At 34.3% G+C, this 27369-nt stretch overlaps 1 protein-coding gene across 1 annotated transcript; it reads left to right on the top strand.

The window, feature by feature from the left end:
• The first annotated feature begins 14007 nt into the window (after window positions 1-14007).
• On the top strand, window positions 14008-24380 carry LOC133301915 (uncharacterized). Its single transcript, XM_061501632.1, has 12 exons — window positions 14008-14205; window positions 14593-14688; window positions 14940-15113; window positions 15781-15846; window positions 19719-19784; window positions 20730-20846; window positions 21408-21556; window positions 21694-21784; window positions 21884-21952; window positions 22065-22156; window positions 23198-23261; window positions 24025-24380. The coding sequence occupies exons 1-12, from the start codon at window positions 14137-14139 to the stop codon at window positions 24127-24129; spliced, it is 1158 nt and encodes a 385-aa protein (XP_061357616.1). The 5' UTR covers window positions 14008-14136; the 3' UTR covers window positions 24130-24380.
• Window positions 24381-27369: the final 2989 nt, after the last annotated feature.

Here is a 27369-nt window from a genome sequence, read left to right on the forward strand (position 1 = left end):
TTTCGAACACTAGACACCCATGTGAAATTGAGCTCAGAAAAACAAGACAAGAGGATCAAAGGTTCCGAATTTGGACAGAGAAAGCAAAAAAAAAAATCCAACTTCAGATTAAGCTCTAACCAAAACAAAACAAAAAAGTAAGAAGACAAGTTTTTTTTTTTTTGTAACGGTTAGATTTGAAAGTGGGGAAGAAAAGGAAAGGGTCAAGGAGGAGAGTGTGGAACAAAACAGAACAGTGGCATTTGAATATGGTAAGTAACGTACCACAGACCCCAAAGTGTAACCAAAACGAGGAGAACTCTATGAAGGTAAAGTGCATAAACAAACCCTATAAATCTTATAACTCCACAACAAGGTAGTGTCTTCCTTTGAGGAGCTTCAAAGCGAAACAAAACAGAAAAAGTTAAAAGTTAACAACACCACGAGTATTGTAGAAGACTCGATCCAAAAACCATCAAATGCAGTAACTGTGCACCTGTGGTTTGCCGGAAAGGTAACCCAATGGTACTTACCAGAAATGGGAAAAAGCTCAACAGGTTTTCCGGTAAGGGTGACCGGAAATTCCTTGCCGGCACTGAAAAGCAATCTCTCTCTCTCTAATGTCTCTCTCTGGTGTGCTGTATAAAGCGCACTCAGGAAGTGATGTTCAGTTTTTATTAACGGCAAATGAGGTACCGGTTGGTAGCTGAGGAAAATAAATTAGGACATGGCCACGTGGCACAACCCATGGGGTGTTGTGTTCCTACGTGTCAGACACGTCATCGTGCTCAGTTATGTTTTTGGCGTAGATTGGCTTACCTGGCATTCCAATCCCAAGATTGTCCCCCTTCTATCCTTATTAATGAAATTACCTTTGTCTTTTTTTCTCCCTTAATTAAAAGTTATTAAGATGACAACTGGTTATGATTTCAACCTAGAATTAGAAATTGTTGGTGGAAAACAGAGATATTTATTTGTTTTTTTCTTTATCTTTTTCTACTCAGAATTGAATAGTGTTAATTGTATACACGAACTTTAATCTTTCAGTTCTTTAAACAATCGCCTACACGTGATTGCATGAGTCTATTTTAAGCATTTAAATGTAACCATTCATTAGTTTTTTTTTTCTTTAACAAGAAACCATTACTTAAATTGTTTTAGGTTGGGTAATTATTACTTATTAGTTTAGCAATGTGCCTCAAAAGAATTTCTGCTCGTCTCGAATATATAAATTTTAGATTGTATTTAAAATATTAAAAACAACCATATTTGTTCACTAATGGCAGTAGTATATTCTTTCTTTTGAAGATTTTTTTCAATAAAAGGCATTGTTATTTATAAAAAAAAAAAAAATCAAATTTATAGTATTTATCCGAAGTTTTCTCACTTTAACTGTTATCTGCTTTAAAGCTTGAGAGGATGTTGTACCGTTTGTTTTTACCTAATAAAAGAGATGTTCCATTCTATTCATTTAATTTTATTTGCTTTTTGGGCGGGGAATCTTCAATTCTATCTCTTCAATCCTTTTTCAAATGTAACTATTGTAATTAAAACACACAAGTTAATACAATAGTACACGATTATCTCACGGATAGGAACGAATATTGCATGGGAAAAGCCTATGGTATATGTTACTATCTTATTATATTTGGAGTGCCACATAACTGACAAAATTCAATCTTTAGGGTCTTGAACTACAGGCAAAATGCATGTAGTTTTCTTCAAAAATGAAAGACTACCATAAATCAAAGTGGAATATGTAACCAGCTAAACAATCCTGGTTGACTAAAAGAGACATACATAAGGTTGAGTATATTGAACTTTGCTGCTGATTTAAGATATGAGTTAACGGATAACAAATTTTCATGAGAATGCTCCTCTTTAACTAATCGATCAGAGCTAATCTACCCCATAAGGCATATACTGATACATGATACCAAAACTTGTGTTGTGGATGGCATGTGGGTTTAATTTAAAATGAGGAATGGATAGGCTTTTCTCAAGTAATATAGGAAAAGAGAAAGGGCATTTATACTTTTAAGACTTTGGAGTGAAAGTTAGTTGGACGCGCAGTTAAAAAAAAAAAAAAATAAGCAATAAAGGCAAGTAGGTGGCTTGGTGGGTGATGCAATTAAAGAAAAGGGAGAAAGATGTGCAGAAGATGGTGGAGGATGAATGGTGTGGAGAGGTATACAGGAGTGCGCAGAAATCTAAAGGGGACAAATATTTCCATGCTTTATTAAATCTCACTTAGCAAACAAAGAGTCCCTTCTCTTTAATTTCCCCAACATTGCAAAAGTGCTGTTTAATTCTAGCGATAATAATTTTCTACACAACTCACTAACATGACATGAATATGATACAAAAATTTCGTGTTTGAGTATACGTGTTCACAAAATGGTTTTATAGTGTTGGCAAAACTGGAATGAATAATTATTTTTGTATCAAATGTCAATCTGCAAATATAAAATTGACCCGTATTAATATTTGCACATGTCATTTGTGTAATATCGTGTCAACCCCAAAATAAGCAACATACTTTAAGGTTGACGAATTATTCATATCATGTCATATCAATACACAAAATAAAGAATTAACCCATTTTTAAATTTGTATCAGGTTCGTATTTGTGTTCGGAAATTTTGCTGTTAATCGTTGGAACTTTTTATGGTTAACGTATTAAGAAAATTAGATTGTCATTATCAATTTTATTTTCAAGGCGAACTTGATTCAAGGGTGTTATGATTAGTTCATGCACCGTCCGTAAGTTAGCCCCAAAATAATAATGAAGCTTGTCCCAACGAATGACAATTTTTTTGCAAGAGCAATGTCGTTATATCGTCTACAGACACAACGTACAAAATAAGAGGCTTGCTTTGTAGAAAAGAAAATGAAGAGATTCAGATCACTAAGAGGAAAAGGAAACGAAAGTGAATAATAAATATAGTAGTGAAACTTCATCATTACAAAGCAAATAAAGTTAGGTTTCATTCTTTAATGTATACGCACAAATTAAATGAGTAGAAAAAGACCACCTTTCGATTTTCATTAGGTATCATCATGTCATAAATGGGGTAAAAAAATTATCTATAGAAAAGTCTACAATAACCTTATGTTTGTAAATTTTTTGATTAGCTTACACATAAGTAAATATGTATAGGATTAAATCGAGATGAAAATAAAATGCAATCAATCTGATTACTCATTAATTAACCGTTGGGTCAAGACAACTCAAATTAACTTGAACTCCGTCAGTGTGTAAATGTTTATGTCCATGTCTTCTTTAGTTTTTTTTCCTTACTAACGGAACACCCTCACAAATGAAAACTGCCTGTAACATTGTTTAGTCCAAGACTCAAAATACTAAATAACTTCAATTTGGATATTAGGCCGAAGGTATTATATGGTTGCTGTTTCAAGCACTCCAGCGGCAAACGGTAAGGAGTTCGTACTTGTAATGGCACATTAATGTTTAAGTCAGTACTTTGTTTTTAGAAGATAGTGTATGCTAAAGCCTAAAATTATCTTGTTACATGTAGGATTCTTCGCCTTATCTCGGTTTTACTATATATGAGTTGCGTTTTTTAGTTTAGATTCGTGCCATTAATATGTTTATGATCTTTAAAAGTGTAATTATGCCTAATCACACATTGTTAGTCATTATATAACGGACCATACTAGAATACCGAGTCAAGCTAAAAGGTTGAGTCATACCAATTGTGTTTACTTGATCGATCCAATCCACTCGACCAGACCTACTTATCATAAATTTGATTACGAAATATATTTTTCTTAACAAAAAGTACATGCAAAATATAAGAATTGGCCAAATGATTAATAAAATCCTCTCACATGTCATTGCAATCATAACCATGAGACACCTTAATTAAGGCATAACCTGTTATTTGAAGACAGTGGATGATATTATATCACTGCGAGATTTGAATCCATGTATAGAACAAAAGAGATTAATGATTAGAATTACAGTGCAACAGTAAAATTAGAACAGACTTATAGGTGTCAGATAATGAGACAGAGTGATGAATGTATGCAGAATAATGGATTAAATCTGAGCCCACAGAATGTGTCTCCTTAAGACAATTTGCCCCCTCACTGATGCCAAAAGTTGATGGACAAGTGTCTCCTAAGATATAACGGATTTCGTCTGAGGAGTGGTGGCACTACCAGTCAACAACCCGAACGGAACACAACAAATTGCCAAAGGAAGGTACACCGGAAAACAGAAAGAAGCATGCAAATCGGGAGGAAAAAATCCAGCAGAGTTTCAGTGTAAAAATCGAATAATTTTTCTTAGGGAGTCAGGGTCCATTTATAGATACTGATCGGTCACGATGAACCGCCGCCGCCGGTGAACCGCAGTGTCTGATGGCTGCGAACGGGAATGACCGGTGACCGGTTCGGTGAACAGGTACAACTGATGACCAGTTCGGTTCAAAATGCTCAAAAAAACTGGCGGGTAGAAATGTTTGGTTATGGAAAAAATTGGAGGGAAGCAACGGATAGTCACAGGGGTATTTTAGACAAAAAATTAAATAATTATTTAATAAAAAATTATTTTTATTTAACACACACGTACAAACCGAACCGAACCGAGCCGAGTCGGCCGGACGGACAGCAACAGCGGCGCGCGCGCGTGTGTTGTGGACCTAAGCTCACCTAGCTTCTCCCCTTCCACAAAATGTGTAGTGACCCAAGGGCCAATTTAGAAGTGTGAGGTGGGAGCTTATAATGGGTCAATTTGTCCCATTAAGTTCTAGTTTGTGAGAGTTAGGGTCAAATGACCCAGAAAAACAAAGATCCACAAGGCCAAAAGTCTATTGGTAGGGCTAATTCGTGGGTCATTCAAAATTATAATTTCAATTTTATTTTTATTCTTTTATCATGTTCAATATATTTAGAATTATTTTAACAAATAAATATTTAATATTTTCATAAAATATACTGTACAAAATATAAATTTTTCATCATTTAAATTTTTAGAGTAAATACCATTTTTCGTCCCTGACAAATTCTACGAAGTCCTTTTTGGTCCTCAGAAATTAAAAAGGGACATCGTGGTCCCTGAAATTGTAAAAAACAAGCCACGTTAGTCCTTCTGTTAGTGGGGCTCTAGCATCGTTACTAACGGTGCTGATGTGTACCGTTAAGTTGCTGACTCACCGTGGAAAAAGCCACCTGGACAAAAAACGACGTCGTTTGATAGCTTTTCACTTTTTTTTCCTTCTTCTTCTCCTCTCTCCAATACGGTTCAGGGACCACCCATGTTCTGATATCTATTGTTCATGGCTTGAACACCACTCTTGTTTCCCCCACCTCCACCATTTCTAGCCTGTGGTGCCCCACCTCCATTTTTGCCACCATTGTTTTTGTTACCTCCACCTTGATTCTGAATGTTTCCTCCTCCTCCTTCACCTCCACCTCCACCTCTTTTTTTTTCCTCCATGGCCATTCACTTGCACAGGCACAGGTACTCCAATGGAGGAAGGGTTCAAATTGAAAATTGAGATGTAGTCCGTGAACTTCTTTCTAATAGATTTATCCCTTAAATATTTATAATTTATATTTCTTCGAATCCCAACATCAGTCTTATAAGCAGTGAAAAAATATTACATCTTCAAACCAGCTGAGAAACAAGCAAGAAAACTAATTAATTAATTTAAGGATGCATTAACAAATATTTCCATACCTGGGTTATGAAGCTATGAGCACCATTAAGACCCTCTTCCTCGCCAGTATTAAATAAGAATATAACAGCTTTCTTCAATCCATGAGCCCACTGAGAAATTCCACGAGCAAGTTCCAGCATAACACCCACACATGAACTGCAATCTCCAGCCCCTTCTCTGTTAAATCAATGCTATATGTTTAGAAGCAAATTATATAGTGCCTTCAATGCAAACTCTCAACAAATCATTATTTCCTATTAATGCTACATCTAGTAAGAAAAAAAACAAAGGAAATAACTTTGAAGTTTGTGTGCAGAAACTGCATTTACCACTATAAACAACATGATATAAACTACTCATTCTGTTCTTCAACCACTTAAGGATGAACAAATACACTTTACAATGAAACACAACAACAAAATACAAAAAGGGTTACAAACCAACACGTCTAGACTCAAGATTGTTAACCAAAAGAAAAGCATTGTTCCCCATCTACTTTTCCCAGGCCAGACTTAGCAAAATAGGATGAGTTATTAATGTTCATCAGGCCAAAAATTTGTTTCTCCCTAGGTAAAAAGTTGGAAACAAGATATACTTTATAAACGATTCATCGATAAGGAACGGACAGGAAGAGAAGAGGGAGTGTGAATAAAACTAGAGATTAAAACAAACAAAAAGTTTCTTTCTTTCATTGGGATAAAAATAAAAGTAGCTAAAAGGTGAAGGAAATTTTTAAGAAAGAAGAAGAAGAAAAAATGGATTTTGACACCTGAGGTGTGAAACCTTGCATGATTCAACACTTTACCTGCAATTTTGAAACCAAACTTTGATCTGTTTTGGCTCAATATGAGAAAGGATGGGGCACTCCTTGATGAGTTGTTGTCTCCTCAATTCTTGAAAAAGGTTTGAACGTGGAGTACCTGTGCATGTGCAAGTGAATGGCAATGGAGGAAAAAAAAAGAAGGTGGAGGTGGAGGTGGAGGAGGAGGAGGAAACATTCAGAATCAGGGTGGAGGTAACAAAAACAATGGTGGCAAAAATGGAGGTGGGGCACTACAGGCTAGAAATGGTGGAGGTGGAGGAAACAAGAATGGTGTTCAAGCCATGAACAATGGATATCAGAACATGGGTGGTCCCTGAACCGTATTGGAGAGAGGAGAAGAAGAAGGAAAAAAAAAAGTGAAAAGCTATCAAACGACGTCGTTTTTTTTGTCCATGTGGCTTTTTCCATGGTGAGTCAGCAACTTAACAGTACACATCAGCACCGTTTGTAACGACGTTAGAGCCCCACTAACAGAAGGACTAACGTGGCTTGTTTTTTACAATTTCAGGGACCACAATGTCCCTTTTTAATTGCTGAGGACCAAAAAAGACTTCGTAGAATTTGTCAGGGACGAAAAAGGGTATTTACTCAAATTTTTATAATAAAATAATATTTTTACACAAATATACAAGTGAAAACGTAAACAAAATTTTAATATAAGTGAAAATTTAATTTTATTATCTTTGCTAAGTTTCATTGTTAAAGGATGCATAAAATGATCTTAGCAGGAGTCAAAACAACACCATTCCTGATAGCAATTCCAATGAAAAATCAAAAGGAGCGATGAAAAATGATCTTAATATCACTGTTGAATAATTATTCTTAGTATGCTACGTAATATTCAAAAAAATAAAATAATAATAATAATAATAAAAATTGACGCCATTAGCGCCAACATTGGCGCTAATCGCGCCAATTGTGGTGCCAAAGAAAAAAAAATAGAAAGCGACGCTAGTAGCGCCAAAATGGCGTCTTTTGCTCCAAAGTGGCGCCTAATAGTGGCGCCATTCGCGTCAATTTTACGCGAAGCGCGTAAACGTAAATATATATATGTTTACGTATATGTAAAATAATAATAATGATGATGATAATAATAATAATAAAAAGAAATAAGTAATTAAAAATTAAGATAAATGTATATAATATATAATATATTAATAATAAAATAAATAATAGTAATAATAATATAATAATTGATAAAAATAAGAATATGTATAAATATATTACAGAAACTAAATAAAACGTATTATGTAAACGTGGAGGCACCTGAAGACGGCTTACGAAATTTTTCTAGAAACTGATAACGTGGATAGTTATTAGCAATCATTACCTAGTTACGATTTAACTAGTTCGTTCGAATCTAACTAGAATGTAAACAGTCTCTTAAATATATATATATATATATATATATATATATATATATATATATATACACGTCGAAGAAGAAAGAGAGAACAAGGATAAAAAGAAAAAAAGAGAGAGACCAGCGAAAAGAGAGAAAAAGAGAGAGAGAAAGAGAAATCAACAGAAAAAGAAAGAAGGAAAACGACGAGGCAGTAACGAAGCAGAATGTAATATTGAGAAGTTTAAAAATATTCTCTCGTATTCTTTTCAGTCATTTTGGGAAAACGATGTTTAAGTTTAATACCTTTGTCATCTTACCAAACTCTTTTCTTTATATATTCTTCTGTTTAAGTTTATTCTTTGATTTTATTCTTTTGCAGTATATTGGTTTCCTTTTTAATTTTATTTCTTTTCACCTACTGATTACATAGTGGAGTAATTAATTGGTACCAAATAATCATGAAGAGAATGTGTATATTTAACTGATGAAGACTGTTATGAATTGAACCACAGAGTTTGGGTTCAGACGATTATAGAGTAAGGGACGCCTTATCGTGGTTTGAGCTCCTCCACAATAAATCTTCCATAAGCAGATGACCACAAAGTTGGAAAATTATTTAGCTTCAGTTAAATATTACACAATGTATTATTTATTATATTATTTCATTTTATTAAATTATCTGAGATAATAGTATTTTTTGTTATTACGGCTAGAATTGGTTATAGTTAGAAAACCTCAATATTACCGAGATTTATCTCACGTGTGTTTATTTTTATGCTAACCTTTCCAGAAAAACATAATACCTAGTCTAAGCTTAGCAGGAGAAGGATGGAGTATCAATATTTACTCTTACGAGGACCGCATGGAGTATTATATTGTAGTAGGAAATCAAGGAGCCATTTCGATATTATGCTGATAGTGTGGAGACTTACACCTATAGGCTAGATTAGGATAAGACTTTTGTATTGTATAATTATGTGATGTAAAATATAAACTGAAGTGATGTAATATTTAGTAGACTGTAGGACCTATGTAAAATAACTCCTTTTTGTGTCTGACGTAACATTATCTATAAAGTAATGTTGGTAGATGTTTATATAATTTTCGTTACTGCTATTATCATCAATGTGTATTAATTAATAACATCAATTCCTTTCCATCTTATTTCTCACTGACTATGTGGAAACGTAAATATAAATGTAAATAAAAGAAATCATGTAATATTCCTTATAAACGTTTGTAGCAAGGGATGTTACATGCTATATATTTGAAAGTTAAACTATTTATTTTCTCCAAACTAACGCGTTATAAAAACCTTTTTACTTATTATTATCCCCAAAACTACCAAGGTACACCATGTATATAGTATGTTTTAATTTGTTTTATATTTATTAATAGGGGAAAATATTTTTGCTTTTGCTGCAGAATTTTTTTTTTTCTGCCACACTCACATAAAAGTAAGTATATCACACTAATCTTTTCTCTTTTTTTTTTTTTAGAATGGAACTCACTCACTTTTGTGTGAGTATGACAAAGAAATTTATTCTAGAACAAAAATAGAAATATGAAACCCTTATAAATATTTAAATTTATATATTTTGAATAATAATTTTTTTGTTGAAAGAAAAACTTGACCCGTGAATAAGTCTTAATCCAGCCCGTTAAATTATCGGGTTTTGGGGGGAGATTAGGGCTAAAAAAATTTCTTACCACGAAAAAATCTAATAAATTATGACTAAATATAGAGATTTGCGGATTGGCCCAAGCATCAACATATTTTGACACTACTCACAAAATAGTGGCAGTAACAATGTAACATTACTAGTTCTTTAAAACCAACCTCTTTCACCAAAAAAAAAAAAAACCAACCTCTATAATAAAGGCAGTTTCGCAAGAAAAGAAAAGAAAAAAATTGGGTGAAAAAACAGTTTTGTAAACATTTACGACTTCAATTTATATAGGTATGAAATTCATCCAATATAATTCTTAGCTAATAATAATTGATCGCAGTGGATTGTGACTCTATAAGTGATTTTTTTTTTTTTTGGTACATTAAGTGAATTTTATTATAATGTTAGAGATCTTAATATTAAAATTGTAAGTCTAAAAAGGATTTAATTTAATCACCATTTTCAACTTTTGAGTGATTAATCTTACAACTATGTCAGTAAAATTGCCCAATCAAACAGAAAAAAAAAGTCATCCAATATATTTTTACGGGGAAGGATCCATTTACAATATTTTTTTACAAATTACACTAAGTATGACCGGTCATACACTTTTGATTGAAGTATGACCGGTCATACTTAATGTAGTTTGTAAAAATTTGTAAACAAAAACCCTATTTTTATATTTGGTTTGACAACACCACATTTAAATATGATTATGAGAAGTCTGATTTTCTTAGACTTTAATTTGTTTAAGAAAATCCTCTGATTAGAGATACATAGGTTTGGCTTATGAAACTTTTATGAATTTAATCTAATATTCAAGCGGAGTCTAAACACATTGTTTGATGGGTCCAACCTAAATTTGGTTTTGACTGTGCAGAACCTTATAGGCAGGGCAGTCTTTTGGATGTGAAGGGACAAGAGACCATGAGAAGAAACCCGTGAGTTCCATTTAGAAATTAGAGGCAGCAGTAACACCCTTTTCTTTGTATTTACATGCTCGCTCTGCCACTATTTTGTGGCACTGTTGTTATCTCAATCCCACTGGATCTTATTCTGCAACCAACAGAATAAGACACTCAAATGAATTCCATATTTTCATCTATTTTTGTTCAATTGCTGCTGCCATGGGTGTGCAGGTTCCCATCATGTGCTCTTTAATTTCATATTGCACGCCTATATTTTTGTAAGTGTGTTGGATGCTGTTATATTATACTAGGCAATCACAACTAGATCGGTAAATAAAACAATTTAGAACTAAAATTGATGTTCAAGTACAGAGTTAAACATGTGTAAGACCGCATTAATTTTAATTGATAATAACAAGTAACCAAACCAAACCAACTTATAAGTAACAATTGAATGAAAAGAGTTTGGTTGGTTGGAATAATTAATTGGAGGAACAAAGTAGTTAATGTCTAATGTGAAAGGGTAATAAAGGTGGAGGGAGACGAAATTCGAAGAATGTCAATGCAAGAAAGATGATCATGAAAGGGCCAAGCAGTAAACGCCAAAAACATTGTGCCGTTTGGGCCCTTTAAATAGAAAAGCATTTTTGCGACTTCCAAAATCAAAGTGCAAGAGAATCTCACAGCTTTTGCGTTTTTAGTGTATTGGTCAATCCTTGCACTTGCAGGCTTTACAGCAATGCAATTTCTCGTCAATCTTAGCTCCTAATATATCTATCATTATCAAAAGAACGACCGTTTTACTTTTCACTGTTTGGTTATTTCGATAGTTTGCCTTTTGCTTTACTTAGGAGCACAATTTCTTTCTTTCATGAACAGCTCTAGATGCTTATATAGGTCATTTTTATTTTTATTTTTTATATCGTTTTACTTTTTTATTAAAAAATATGGACAGTGGAAACGGCATGTCAATTGGCACTCGCTTTTGATTAATTCTTTATGATGTAAGTATAATGTGATGTTAAATGTTTGATTTTTTTTTCATGGTTTTTTTCCCTCTCTTACTAAGTGTTTTAACTTATGATGTTAAAAAAGAAAAAGATAAACTTGTAAGGTTGAAAATAACATAAGCAAAACGGAATTGAAGATATCAAATGTTAATCACAATAATCAGCCATTGAGGTTGATAGTTACTACTGTACTTCCATATAGGTGGCGACAAATCTACGTGTTTGTTTATTATACGTATGATATATGTGTGGTCCCTTTAAGGGAAAAAAAAAAAAAGCACCCGCTTATAATTATTTATTTATTTATGTGTGCCATATTTGAATTACTGTTGATTCGTTCTCTAAAAAATTCCATACAAATAATAATAAAATAAATGAGATTATAATTACCATTTTTTTACCACTAATCTTATTATCGTTAAATTAAAATCAAAATAACAATTATAAAATAACATCAAGTGAGAGTCATTAATTTGATTTTAATTCAACAATAACTAAATTAGTACAACAAAAAAAGTAATGGTAACTATAATCTATCTCTAAAAAAAAAAGTAATTTATATTAAAAATCATGTCAGGAATTATTAAAAAAAAAAGATGTAATAATAAATTTACATCTTTCTCATCCACGACCATGACTAAACCTATTTTCCATTAATCACCATATTGTTTCTCGCCATTTTATGGCAATAAACATTTTTTTTAATTTGATATAAGTAAATATAGTTTAAAATATTTAATCGGTTATCTTCTAACTACTAGTTGCTCAAGCAGAAGTTGCTCAATGCTACGGGCTCGTAGAAAAGCCTAAGTGGGGCTGGGTCAATTGGCCCATAAGTCTAATTTTAAAGCTTTGATTTTATTGTTGTTCGTTCTTGTTATTTAGTGTTGTTGAATTTGGATTTACGAATTGTCAGCAAGGTTAGTGTTTATGAGTGATGAATTATGACATATCTTACTATTAAATGGTTTTGTACATTTTACAACTTATATTTCATGATCATTTTTATAATTTTAGTTTATTTTAATTAGTTTTATCTATTTTTTCGAATCGATCTGTTTAATTCAATAATTTTGATAGGTCTAGTAGTTGAGTTAAATAATTTTTTAAATGTTTTAACTAACTTAGCCTTTAACTCATTGTGAACGACTTACATGGACATGGTACATTTTGACATCTTTGTTACATGTTAGCAATACTTGTTATGAATTTTGGAAAGTTTATTCCCATTTTATATGAAGAGTTGAGCTGGTTGGCTAACTTGAATATATGATTTTCATTTCATAGTTATAGAGTCTACGGGATACCATGATATATATAGGAATGATGTTTTATTTTATCTCCTACATACATATAAAAATATGTGGAGCTCATGCAGTGGCGGAGCCAGCAAGACATTTAAGCCAGTGCCAAAAAATTCAGCTGGTGCAACGGTTATATAGCTACGACCAAAACGTGACTAGTTTACAAAAAACTTGAAACATGATTTGCTACGTTTTAAACGTAGCTAAAGAAACGTGAGTAAATTAGCTAGTGTCAAGGCACCTGCTGGCACCAACGTGGCTCCGCCACTGAGCTCATGTTTCATTTTTTTTTTCTTCTTCTCATATATTTTCACTTGGATTCTACATATTTTTATGTATATAGAAGATAAAATATTAATCCATATATGTGTATGTATGCTTAGTTAAACAGATCAGTTATTTAACATAATCTAAACTTTTAGGTAGGGGTGTTCGTGATCTAGATTTGATCGATTTTAGAAGAAAAAATCATCTGATCCAATTCCTTCGGTTTGATTATGTAATCATCCATTCGGTTTGGATTTTTTTTCAAATTCGATCCAATCCAATCCATTTTTTTTCCGGTTTAGATTGGATCGGTTTTCTGTTTTTTGAAAATCCTAAAATTTATTTCATGATTATTGTGCAAATAACATCTTTTGTATATATTGGCTTTGTAATTTTTTTTTGAAATACAAAAGCATCATTAAACGATAATATAATTATTTTTTTTGGCAATGAGAAATGAAGTTCTACACAGATTGAGATGTGACTAGGTTTTTTCTTGGATTTAGTTGATGAGTTAATGGGTCTTGGGTTTAGAAATTTTTGAGCTATGATTGGAGAAAGACCCAAGTAGGTAAAGGAGAATTAATTCATTTGATCGGTTTGAATTTGATCGGTTTTCATTAACCAATTCAAAAATCGATCCAATCCAATTAAAATTTACGATTTTTTTCGGTTTTTCGATTTTTCGATTTTCAATTTATTCGGTTATCGATTTTTCGATTCGGTCACCACGATTTTAATCAGTTTGAATCGGTTGATGAATACTCCTACTTTTACGCATTAACAGGTAGGTAATTTTATTGGTACAGGCGCACATATATTGTGTCAGTTTTTTTTTTTTTGGTTTTTTGTGCTGTTTGTTGAAGGGATATGTAACGAGTCTTCTTCGGCCCATGCAATTAGTTATTGGGTCCACTAACCAAACTAAGCAGGCCCACTACTGAAACCTATACGATTTTAATACGACACCGTTTTTCACACCAAACCAAAGCTGAGAACAACATGACAGAGAAATCAGACAGGAACATAAACCTAAACCCTGCAAAGTGTAACATAGGAAGATTGTAGTGCGTAAAGAGAGAGAGTTTGAAGTTGAAAGGATAATAGTAGCAGCACCAAATCATCATTTATCACTAATCAGAAATGGCTGCCAATGATAGCAGAAAGAAATTGGTGGTTTTGGCTCTCTGCAAGCACCTTTCTTTGGATCCTGTAAGTGAATGCTATGCCCCATTCTTTTCTTTCCAATTTGCCATACACATTTTCATTGATCACTTCAAAATCGATGTGGGGTTTGATTCGTTGGGTAGAACAATTTTATGGTTATGGCATCAATGCCACTCAACTGGTTTGGGGTTGCGTTGCTTGTACATGCTACTCTGCAGTATCATTGGTTTATATTATCTTTGAGGCCATATTTCCACTTCTTAAGTATAAACTTGAGTCACAACATCATTTCTGAAACACTAGAACAGTTTTTTCGTTATTAAAACATCCAACTAGAAAACTAGATAGTTATTAAAAACATTAGCTGAGTTCTCCACTTCAATGTGATAAGTATATCTCATGCAAATTTTCCTTCTCTATCTTTGCTTGCAGAGTGTTATTCCTGCTGATAGTTTAGAGAGCGATGTTAAGAGTCTTTACTTAAACATCACAGCGGCATCTGGACATGAGGTTAATCACTGTGATGAGGTAATCGGATTTCACTTTATTTGGCATAACCATTTCATGTATTGATTAGGCCGTTAATATCATTAGTATACTTGTGCATGCGGTGAAGCCCTTGATCCATCAGAAATTGGTTATGGGTCTTGTGCATGAATATAAAATGCTAACGTTGGAAGCTAAATTGAATGTTTCATAACAAAATTGATAATGCTCCCCAGAACTTGTATGTTTTGCACCTTTTCTATTAATTATTCTTGTATATTCATCATATTTAGGTGTTGAAGTGGGTAGCATTTGCAGAAGCTTTCCCTGTAGCGGCCCTTGAAGCATGCTTTGAGGATCTCAAGAAATTAAATGATGAACTGTCTGGAAAGTCTGTGCTCCTGGGCAATGGATTGAAACCCTCTGAAGCTGATGTTATAGTGTTTTCAGTGACTCATTCTTCCCTGGTATGCACATTGTCATATTCATCATACTATGTATGCTTTCAGAATAGAGAACTGCCTTCCCATCATCCCCCTGCACTAAAATATTTGGTCAGACAGGAGTTTTTTTTTTTTTTTTTTTGTCTTTAATGACTCTCTCTTTCTTGTTTTGTGAGGTTGTGCATCTGACATATATCAATGTCTGTAAGACTTTTGATTTGTGTCGAGGATGCAATTTGTTAGATTAATATTATCTGAAGCTTCCTTTTTTCCAAAGAGAAGGTGCTGATATAAATTTAATAACAGAACAAAATAAATCTAAATGGTGAGTTGATATTAGATTTCCACCATTGAAGTAAAAACCAAGAAAGTGAGAGGGAAAATCGAGAGAGAGAGAAATCTGAAGAGTCGTGTTTATTATTCTGTGAATATGAAATCTGAATCGATACAAAAGAGAGGGAATGAGCTCTATATATAGAGCTGAGGCTGACTCAATTATGAGTCAGCAAAACTAACTAACTAGCCAGCTAAGCTAAACAGAAAAATAACAAATTAACAGATACAAAGGAAAAGGATTAGCTACAATTGATACAAGAAAGTATAAAATACTACAAGAAAGCCTAGCTTCGCTTATAGTTGAACAAACATTAAACTATTAAGTTATAACAAATTTCTTTGGTTGCTTTACCAGATCAACCTTTCAGATACAGACAAGGAAAAACTGCCACATGTATTGAGATGGATCGATTACATCCAGGTAATGCTACACCTTATGTGGGCTTATGTTCATTGGTTTTTATGTGTAAGAGATTACATTACATTGCCACCAAGTCATGCACAATATTTTCTGGTGATTGGTGCTACTTCCACTGTAAATTTTAGGCATCTAGAGAATCTGTGAATTGTAGTAAATATGTTGCAGTTGGTTTAGACGAAGGCTGTTTGTTTTATTTTTATCTTTTCATTTTTTGCAACAAAAGGCAAAGATCAAAAGCTAATTATCTCATCAATTAGTACAGGAAGTATATTACTGGACCTTGATAGTAAGAACTGGATGATGCCTTCTTGGGATTTAATAGTAAAAGGTGAAAGATTCTGTTTAATCTTAATTTACATATTTAATTCAACAATGGCCGCCATATGTACGAACCTAAGTCCATCTAAACATTTGTGCCTAGAGTTTTGCTGGGTATAAGGTAAGATAATCTGATACTTGAAAAAGGGTATTCTGATATATTATTAAATTGTGTATATATAATCTGTACAAAGGGGTCTCTATTTATAAAGAATGAAAACCCTAATATTTGACCTAATACTTGACCTAATGAGCTTGACCCAATACAATAAATAATAATAATAAAATAACCAATATTTACAACACTCCCCCTCAAGCTGAGGAATAGATATTTATCATTCCGAGCTTGCTAGTAAGTTCTTGAAATCTGTCTGGAGGAAGTCCTTTTGTTAATAGATCAGCCAATTGACGCCCAGTGGGAATGTATGGAGTGGTAATCAACCCGCTATCAAGTTTCTCTTTGATGAAATGGCGGTCGACCTCAATACGTTTAGTCCGATCATGTTGAACCGGATTATGAGCTATACAAATAACGGACTTATTGTCACATAGCAGCTTCATAGGTCCCTCACATTTTATTTTGAGATCATCAAGTACAATTTTCAGCCACAGTAACTCACAAATGTCTTGAGCCATAGCTCGAAATTCAGCTTCTGCACTTGATCTGGCAACCACATCTTGTTTCTTACTTCTCCATGTCACTAAGTTACCACAGAGAAACATGCAATAACCAGTGGTAGATCGACGGTCAGTCACGGATCCAGCATAATCAGCATCAGTGTAGACTTCTAAAGAGAGATTGCCATCACGTCAGAATAACAATCCTTTACCAGGAGTAGCTTTAAGATACTGAAGAATTCTCTCTACTACCCGCATGTGTTTCTCCTTTGGATCGTGCATAAACTGACTGACAACACTAACAGCATAAACTAGGTCTGGTTTAGTATGAGCCAGCAGATATATCAATTTCCCAACTAGGCGTTGATATTGTCCTTTATCAACTGGAGGACTTTCTTCTTCATAGCCTATCTTGTGATTCTGCTCAATAGGTGTATTAGAGGGTTTACACCCGAGCTTTCTTGCTTCTTTGAGAAGATTAAGAACATATTTCCTCTGGCTGATAAAAATTCCTTTGCTCGAATGAGCTACTTCTATCCCTAGGAAATATCTCAGTTTCCCAAGGTCTTTGACTTCAAACTCAGAGGCAAACCGTGTTTGCAGAATCTGTCTCTCCACAAAATCATCACCTGTGATAATAATATCATCAACATATACAAGGAGCACAGTAAGCTTCCCATTTTGGGAGTGCTTGAAAAAAAGAGTGTGATCTCCTTGACTCTGTCTGTATCCTAAGGTCATCATAACCTTAGTAAACTTTCCAAACCAGGCACGAGGTGACTGCTTCAATCCATACAAGGCCTTTTTTAATCTACAAACTTTATTTTCTCCCTTCACATAATCAAAACCAGGCGGGATTTCCATGTAGACTTCTTCTTCTAACTCACCATTGAGGAAAGCATTCTTCACATCAAATTGATTTATATCCCAATTGTAATGGGCAGCAAGGGATAACAAGACTCTCACCGTATTCATCTTTGCAACTGGAGCAAATGTTTCTTCATAATCAATGTCATAGGTTTGAGAGTAACCTTTGGCAACTAATCGAGCCTTGTATCTCTCAAGAGTTCCATCAGAATTATATTTCAGGGCATAAACCCATCTGCACCCTACTGCTTTCTTTCCATTAGGTCTATCAATAACCTCCCATGTTTTATTTTTCTCCAACGCATTCATCTTCTCTTGCATGGCTTGAGCCCAATTCCCATCTTTCAAGGCTTCATGTACTGATTTTGGGATTGCAATAGAGTCTAGTGCTGAAACAAAGCTTTTGTGCTGCACAGAAAGATTAGCAGAGGAAACAAAATGGGAGATAGGGTATTGAGTACAAGAAGGACAAGAGGAACAAGATTTCTTGGGACAAGATCTTTTTCCTTTTCTAAGAGCAATGAGTAAGTCATCAGAAGTATTAACATCATGATCAGAAATATGAGATTCAGGACTTACCAGTGGTTCAGACGATTGAGGTTGCTGCTGAGGCAATTTGGGTTGTTTCCTTCTTTGATATACCAACTCAGGTGTCATAATCTTCCGTATCTCTGGTGTACTTGATGTATCAGTCACAGGAGGATCAGTCACAGGAGGATCAGACACAGGAGGATCACTCACAGGAGGATTAGACACAGGAGGAACAGGAACAAGAGGAGGATACACTGACACAGGTAAATGAGTAGACACTGAAGACTCAAAGAAGGGAGGTGAAGGATTCTCCCCCTGAAGATGAGGACCTTGAAAAAAGGACTCAGATTCCTGAAATGTCACATCCATAGAAACAAAAAATTTCCTACTACCAGGGTGATAACACTTGTAGCCCTTCTTATCAGGAACATAACCAAGAAAAACACATTTAATAGCCCTAGGGTCCAACTTACTGCGATGATGTTTATGAACATGAACAAAAGCAACACACCCAAACACTCGTGGAGGAAGACTCATAGTTGGAATAGAAGGGAAAAAAGAAGTTATAGAGTGAATAGGACTTACATGGTCAAGGACCCGAGTGGGTAAACGGTTGATCAAGAATGCTGCAGTAAGAATAGCATCTCCCCAATAGTATTTGGGTACATGTGTCTGAAACATTAATGCACGAGCCACTTCAAGAAGGTGACGATTTTTTCTTTCAGCAACCCCATTCTGTTGAGGGGTGTCAACACAAGTAAGTTCATGAATCATACCGTTATTTCGTATAAATTGGGAAAAACTGTGATTAACATATTGTAAAAACCTTGGGATACACCACCAAGGTCTTATAAACCTCACATTAGTTGCCCATACAACCAATGTGGGACTATATTTCTCAACACGCCCCCTCACGCAAGAGCCCTCTTGGCTTGAAGCGTGGATTATGCAACAGGCCCAATCTTTGGTTTACCTTTTTGTGCTTCCACTTTAAAGTGGAGGGCGGTGAGGATCGAACTTCAAGCTCTGATACCATGTAAAGAACCTTGGGATACACCACCCCAAAAGCTAGCTCTAAGGGTGGGAGTGCCCAAGATCTTATAAACCTCACATTAGTTGCCCATACAACCAATGTGGGACTATATTTCTCAACACTGATAATTGGGTAACTTCATATTTGTACTGAGGTGATGCCTTCTCTAGTGTACAAATTGCAGTGTTTGCATTTTTACCCTTCCATCTTTGTTTCTGAGGGAAGGTTAGTCCCTAGGACCTGAAGGCTGCTGTTCTAATTGGTTGAGATTCTTACATCAGGTCTAAGCTCATTTCTTAACAATTGAAACTTTATGTAGATCTCCCTGTTAAGTAAATATCCAAGAAGTCATTTAACATGTATTTATTATATCCTCTGAATTGGTGCGCTGTTGTCTAGCTATTTTAAGTTTGCATTAAAAAAATACATTTATTTGAATTTTGCTTTCACCTTTGTAGGAAAACCATTTATTAATTTTTCTGACTGTTTGTTGTTCTTTCATCAGCACAAGCATGAATTTGAAGGTTTATTTGAGAAAATATTGTTGGAGAAGTCTGAATTTGATCCTCCGGTGAGACATCATACCCTTATTAGTTCTTATTCTTGATGTTTTCTTCATAGACTTAACAAAGGTAAGTCCCAAGGTATTCAACTGTAGTCATTTTAGGCATTGATATGTTAACATTTTTATAAAATACAGTTAAGATTAAAATAAGTTAAATTTCATGCTATGTATTTATTATTTAATGTTGCTTTTTCATTTGTTGTTTTAGATTGCTAGGATTCATTAAAGTACTAAATATCAATTTGCTAAAATAAAAATATGTTAAGCTACACTCTAGGTCCTTCAAAATATTCCTTAAAAGTATCTTATAATTTAATTGGGTCCTATTCATGAAGAATTTTCGTGGTGCTGATGTGCTAGTGTCAGCATAGTCTAACAATTTGCTGACGCGGCGGTCAATCTCCATCTAGGACTTGACTTAGTTTTGGGTTCTTTTGGTCCCAATTGAAATAAAACATTTTGGAAGACCAGTTGAATCTTTCTTTCTTTTTTCATGGACTAAAATGAAAAATCACATATTTTTGGGGGACTCAATGAAATTTAACCTTTAAAAGAATATTCTTATGTTCATTATAATACGGAAACCTAGGAGGAGCACTTGTATGAAGTTCTAGATTTGTTATATATTGATTTAATCTGACTTGGTGCTAAGTCCCTGAAGTTTAGTCTTTGACTTTTGGTTTGCAAATGCTACTGTCTACTGCTATAAAAAGCTGAAACAGTGTGAATAGAACATCTGCAATCTCCACTTTAACTTAATGGCCTTTGCTTTATAGGAGAATGAGAGTATCATTTAAGAATTGTGAAAGCCATTTAGAATGAACATTGTGTATGCGCTTGTCGACATGTCTTCAGAAGTTCTATTATGCACACTAAGAGATGCATATGGAGATTTGTGAAGTTTTAGAGGTGCTGAGTTTTTTCAGTTTCTTGTTTTATTTTATTTTGCAGGTAACAAAACCTATTGGAGTTGTGGAAGCTGATTCAAAATCAAACAAGACTGAGCAAAGCATAAAGAATGTAAACAAGTCAGAAGCGGACATAAGCAAGGATAAAAACAAAACTGAGGTAAGACATTCTCTTTCTTTTTCACAACGGCTCCTCAGGATGACAACCTAGATAATGAGATATAACAGCATGAGGCGTTATGATTTATGATAATGATAAAAGGCCTTATCTGGAGAAAAAATTGTAGGTTATTCAGTGTTGTAGTTGTACATGTTCAGTAGATCAATTTCATATATACATCCATGTTGGTCCATATGTAATAATATATAATCATTTGTTATTTCCTAAATTTGAAAATTGATCAAGTTAGTCAAATTCTGACAACAATAATAATAAAAAAAAAAACTAACAAAGTAAGAAAGTAAGAGCAATAAATTGATTTAAACTTGATGTAGAAGGTTGGAAATGCTGGTAAATGGTAACTTCTTCCATTCATGATATGAATTTCCCTTGAGGTTGATATTTATATGGATAGAATCCGATAAATGTTACTAGAGAAGATTGAGTGTTACTAATGCCACTTTTTGTTACAAACTCTTTGTCCTTTGTTAATTGCATCTTAGTGCGTAGTTGGTTCCCTCTGGCTTTACATATCATTTCATCTATTTTTATAACATTAAGGGAAAGTCAGCAGTAGACAAAGAACCTACTAAAGCCAAGACACCTGCTAACAAAGAAGTGGCTGGGCAAGACAATGAAGTTAGTGTCAGTTTGCTTAATATTCAAGTTGGAGTAATTCGCAAAGCATGGAAGCATCCATCTGCAGATAGGTTCTTTGGCAAACTTACCTGAAAAACCTTTTATAATTGAACAGAATGTTAAACTGACAGCAACAGAATTGATACCCAGTTTGATATGTTTGACACCTGTTTAGATAAATATTAATATCAATGAACTTAAATGACAGTTTGCTAGTTGAGGAGATAGATATTGGGGAGGCCAAATTGAGGCAGGTTGTCAGTGGTTTGGCAAAGTACTGCAGTCCTGATGAGTTGACGGTAATGTAGTTACCTAACCAAGTGTGATGATTGGTTGTGTTCTTTTTGAATTGTAATTAACCATTCCTTATGGTCTTGCTATTTGATTTCACTTCACAGAACCGTCGTGTGGTACTTATAACAAATGTCAAACCTGGAAAACTACGAGATGTGATGTCTGAAGGACTGGTATTTATTTTATTTTAGCATGCTCATACTTGTTACACGGATTAAATTATTTTGTAGTCTTTATGTTCAAGTAGTCTGAAAGGTTATGTGTGTATTTGGCTCCTCTTTCCAGGTCTTATGTGCTTCAAATGAAGGTCCTACCATTGTGGAGCCCTTGCTCCCTCCGGAAGGTGCTAAAATTGGGGAACGTGTTTCTTTTTCCGGGTAAGCTATTCAAAATCTTTTAGACCAGACAGTCAGACACATTTTCTACATTAGTGACTTGTATAATCCTCTAGATGAAGTATTTAACGCGAATATCACTGTTTAATCCTTGTCTTAGCTGATAGCTCGGAAGTTCATAGTTTGCCACTGTCTGCAAGTTCTGCTGAACTTGGCTACTTTCACTTAGAGGTTGGTATCGGGCCCAACTCGATCTACACTAGCCCAACCTGCAACAGGTTGATAATAAATAGGCCAGAGTGCGTTTGGCCCATATTAGCCTGCCAACCTGTTCATCTTCCCTTTTTTTTTTTAAATAGATTATTAGAGTTTTGGACCGTATTTAGACATTCGGATCATTGAAGTCATTTGGGCCTGAGTTTTTTTTTTAATCATTAAGAGAGCTAGTTTAAAAAGAAAGAGGTTAACAATAATTTTTTAGAAAAAGAACATATGTTTAGCGGGTTAAAAAGGCATAACCCATTTAACCCACATGTTAAACAGACTGGGTTCGTAAACCTGGTTTTAAACGGGCCTGCAAAATGCCTCGGGTTAAACAGGCCAGCCCTTATTGTATAATTATATAATCACCCCCCCCCCCCCCCCCCCCCCCCCCCCCCCCCACCACACACACACACACACACACACATACACTTTTTTGACTGCTCATTGGCTTGAACTGAAGCAAATTACATTGAATTGTTAGGAAAGAGAAGACAGATTATGTTTAGAAACCCGTTTAGGGATGGCCATTTTGCTGTAATAATACCGATTTGTTGGACATAACTTGAATTATAATAATAAGCATGAGTGAGTTTCATTGTAAGGATCACCTTGCCATCGGGCAATCTGACATAAAAATCATAGGATATATGGAAGTCCCATTTGTAACGTATGCATTTTCATTATTACAACCGAATAGCCCTTAGTAGAAACTTTATCGTCCACATTTTAGTTTGTAGCACTTACTGTCTTATTGTGCTTCGGATATAATTTACTTGAGGGCATTAATTTTACCTATACATTGTCATTCTTCTAATTTAGGATTGATGGAAAGCCAGAAGATGTACTTAACCCAAAAAAGAAGCAGCTGGAGAAGATTACACCGGTATTTTTCTTTTACTTCTTAGTCTGGCGTTTCTAAACTTAGAGCCTGTTTGGTGTGACGTATAAGACATGATAGTATAAGTTTATACTATAAGTTATGACATTTTCAGTTGTTTGGTGTGACCACCATATAGTATAAGCTTATACAGCATAATCCCTTAATACATCAAAACGATGTATAACTTAATCCGGCCTAAGGGTTAGGGATAAGACCTGATAAGATATTGATGTATTTTTTTTTTTTTGTAAATAGATATTGATGTATTAACATCGTACCAATGTAATTCTCAAAAATTAATATATTATTTTAATATTAATCTATTAAAATAAAAATTTATTTTTCAATATATTAATTTTTAAAATATTGAATATTTTTATTTTTATAAAAATTAATTTATATTTTGGACACGCTGATCAATAAATTTTTATAAAAATTAATATCATGACTTTTTTTGAAGAATTATATAAATTCTTTATTAAAGAATATTTTTATTAAAAATATTTATTTTTATCATATATAGTATTATACAGTGCGTTATCAAATACTAGGTGATATTATCTTATACAAATATATTATTTTATACAATACCGTGTCAAACGCTTGATAGTATTAAAACTCAATCAGGTCTTATACAATCAGGCCTTATACTATCAGGTATTATACTATCAGACCTTATCCTATACTATGCACCAAATATGCCCTCAACGATGTTTATACTTGAAGTTATGATGTTCAGTTGCTCATGGTTATTTTGTCCATGCAGAATCTTTTCACTGATGACAAGGGTGTGGCCACATTCAAGGGAATACCATTTATGACGTCTGGTGGACCATGTACATCATCCATTCCCAGAGCAACTATTAAATAATGAAGATACGGCCCATTTCTTTGTTGTTGACCCACTCACATATTGTTGGTACCCCACAATTTTTGAAGTTTTGAACTGCGTGGATGAGACGTAAACTATGGTTTGCAAGTTTATGTTGCAGTTACGGTTACATGGTCTTAAATGCTACAAATATAATCTTGAATCCAATGACTCTTGAGGAGTTAATGCTGTAATAACTTCGTACGTTGTAAAAAGAATGAAAGACTGTTTAAAATTACACAACCAATCAACCGAGGGTTATAACAATGAATTGTTATAAATAAGTAAATAGGGTGATTGACTTTTTTGTCCTTGATTAAATTAAAAATTACAACTTTTCCCCACCCTAAATTTTACATCAATTTCTCCACAGTTGACTGAATAATATAATCGATTGTATTGTCCACTTAATCGATTAAGTATTGGGTTTTAAAGTAATCAATTAGAAAAACTATTTCATCAATTAACTTGCGACATGTTTGACCGGTTGACCTTTTAGTTAATCGATTGCAACAATGATGTAATCGATTAACTTTTGCCACGGTTGTTTTTATAAACCTCGGGGGATATAAGTTATAACTAAAAATGTAATCCATTACCACAAATCCTAAAAGTCAAATTCGTAATTTTTGTCCAAAATCTTCCTCAAATTGCGTAGTGGGCTTACAACACAATTTCATTTGCTCATTTCTCCATTTTATTGTTGTGTATTCTTCGGTTTGCTTGATTTTTTTCCTTGTTCTTTTTCGGATTTATGAACCCTAGATCGATTCTTCAATAGTTTGGTACGATTGGCATGAAGTTTTGCTTTGATTCTTCGGTTTTATGGTTGTTTAGTTTAGGTTTTGATTAATTTATATGGTTTAGGGTTTGTGGTTGCATAGGTTTTGTAATTTTTTTTTTGTCGATTTTCAAGATTGAATTTTGAGTTTATTTTTTTTATTATGTTTGTGTTTTGTGCTGTTGATAAATTTTCATGTGTTTTTGTAGGTTTGTGTTGTTATCATGTCTAGAAGACGATCTTCGAAGAGATTCGCAATCAAAAGACGGACCAAGCACCACCACGACGGTCCCTTTTCTTGGAAGACACATGAGCCTAACCCTATAGACCTCCCACTTGGGTATTTGCTTGATGATGATCCCTCATAGCATGCATGATTTATGTCTGATTTTGTTAGTAGAGCCATTTGTGACCCGAACTCAAATGGATTCAACATTCTTTTTTATTGAGGGATTTGACATAGTGGCATTGCTGGAGCGGCCACATCTGAGAGTGCTGGCCGAGATGTAATGTCCCTATTTAGAGGTTATGGAGAGGGCCTTCTACTATAGCCTCAGCTATTCATGGGGTGTGTTGAGGTTCTGCGTTTGCGGAAATGACATAGTGATGACAACTTCGATATGGACAAAGTTGTTAGGGTATGACTTCGATGTTCATCCTGAAATGGAGTACGATGGGGAAAACAATACTTCCATTCCTGGATATGTGCGGGGGGATATTGTGGAGGAGACCAAGAGGCGTGGTATCGCGTGTGGGCATCATGTTATTTATATTGTGAGTCTGCCTAGTGTTGAGACCATTGTTCTACATCATGACCCATATATTGTTCCTGCGAGCTTTCAATCATGGGAGGGTGCTGGAGGGCGACTTTCCTCTCTCTCTCTTGTGGGCTATTCGTCACAACATACAAGTGAATTGGAGGCACTACATTTGCTGGCTTATGTATAAGCTAAGCATAAGGGTGCACTTCCATATGTTTTCCTTGTTCAGAGGATATTGGAGCATTTTGAAGTTCCTATGGATACGGAGCGTATGATGACACTCACAGGCTATAATGCCAAGTTCGGATAACATCTACTGGAGCAGTGCAAGATCTTAAAGACAAGGGGTGTGTGGCAGTGGAAAACACAACCCGAGGTTGAAGTTCCTGTGGGTTGCGTTTGAGGCTGAGGCAGATGATGATGATGATGATGATCATGCTGATGGTGTTGACCTGTAGGAGATGGTTGAGCTTGAGGGGGGATGCACCTTTCGTTATGTCATGAATGACATCAATGCCACCATTGGGGGAATATATCGTATGGAGCGTAAACAAAACAAATGTGGGCTCGTATGGTGAGGAAACAGAACGAGAGGTGAAGGAGCTTGTATGGTTGATTTAACCTCCTGGATGATAGGTTTGGTCACCTGCAGGTTGCACTCGGACATGCTCCGAATGAGCAAGAAACCGGTGATGACGAGGAAAAGGCATCTGTGTCAGATGAGCAGCAGGAGGAGACCGCCTTAGAGTAGATTTAGGGTTTTTTTTTATGTTTGTAATGTTGTTCTAAGATGTTGATGTATCTTTCCTTTATTTTGTGGAATTCTTCTATGTAATGAACTTTTATTAATGAAATGGATGTTTATTTCGATGTCATTGATGTTTATTTGTTTAAGCTTTAGCATTATTGTTAAAATGTATGCAACTTTTGATATACGAGAATTGGTTATAAAGATCAATATTGGCACTTTTAACCTGAAATGTGATGAAGACCCACAAATTGATGTAACTAGTCCAAGTATAGCAGTACGAATGAATCAAGTTTAGGGAATTAATGAAGCTAAATGACACTTTGGTGCGTCAAAATGGCCTAAAACTCAATTTCGGTACATTTAAGGGAATCGATAATGCAAGAAGGTTTTTTGAGACCACAAAATCCTTTCCCAAGTCATATGGACTAAGTTCATGACCATAAAAGCTCACTTGATCCAAAAGAAAAACTTGTGAAAAAATATTCATATGACTCAGTTCACTGGTATAATCGGTTACCCTATTCTTGCATAAGAATAAAAAACTACATAAATGAATGAGTATGGATATGAGGAGGTGTGGAAACAATGTGGTGGATTAAAATTATAGGAATATTATCATGGGAGACGATCGAAAATCCTTTGTTATTTAATTTTAAAATTCTAACATATTGAAAATCTAAACCAACTTGGTCTTTTGAATTGAAGACTGAAAATAAAGGGTGTGTTTCAAGGTGTTTTTGCTTTTTTGGTTTTAAAAATTGTTTTGAAAATGAAGTTTGAAAACTGATTTTGAGGGTAACAAATCAATAAAAGTTGTTTGAATATGATTAGTTTTAAAGTTATAAAAAAGATGTAGTTATTTACAAAAATGTCATTAATGAATCCTCATATTTACAAGATTGCTACTGCAAAATAATTTAAAATAAAAAATTGATTTAATTACAAAA

The sequence above is a fragment of the Gastrolobium bilobum genome, unplaced genomic scaffold (assembly GCF_033153095.1).
Source record: "Gastrolobium bilobum isolate Gb01-03AN ecotype WA unplaced genomic scaffold, APGP_CSIRO_Gbil_v1 utg16915, whole genome shotgun sequence".
In the NCBI taxonomy this organism is placed as follows: domain Eukaryota; kingdom Viridiplantae; phylum Streptophyta; class Magnoliopsida; order Fabales; family Fabaceae; genus Gastrolobium; species Gastrolobium bilobum.

Bases quoted from the DNA above. Each gene is read 5' to 3' on its own strand.
- LOC133301915 (XM_061501632.1), top strand. From the start codon at position 14,137: ATGGCTGCCAATGATAGCAGAAAGAAATTGGTGGTTTTGGCTCTCTGC. The intron at 19,785-20,729 runs GTGAGACATCAT...TTTATTTTGCAG, and splicing joins AGTCTGAATTTGATCCTCCG to GTAACAAAACCTATTGGAGT. The intron at 23,262-24,024 runs GTATTTTTCTTT...TTGTCCATGCAG, and splicing joins AGCTGGAGAAGATTACACCG to AATCTTTTCACTGATGACAA.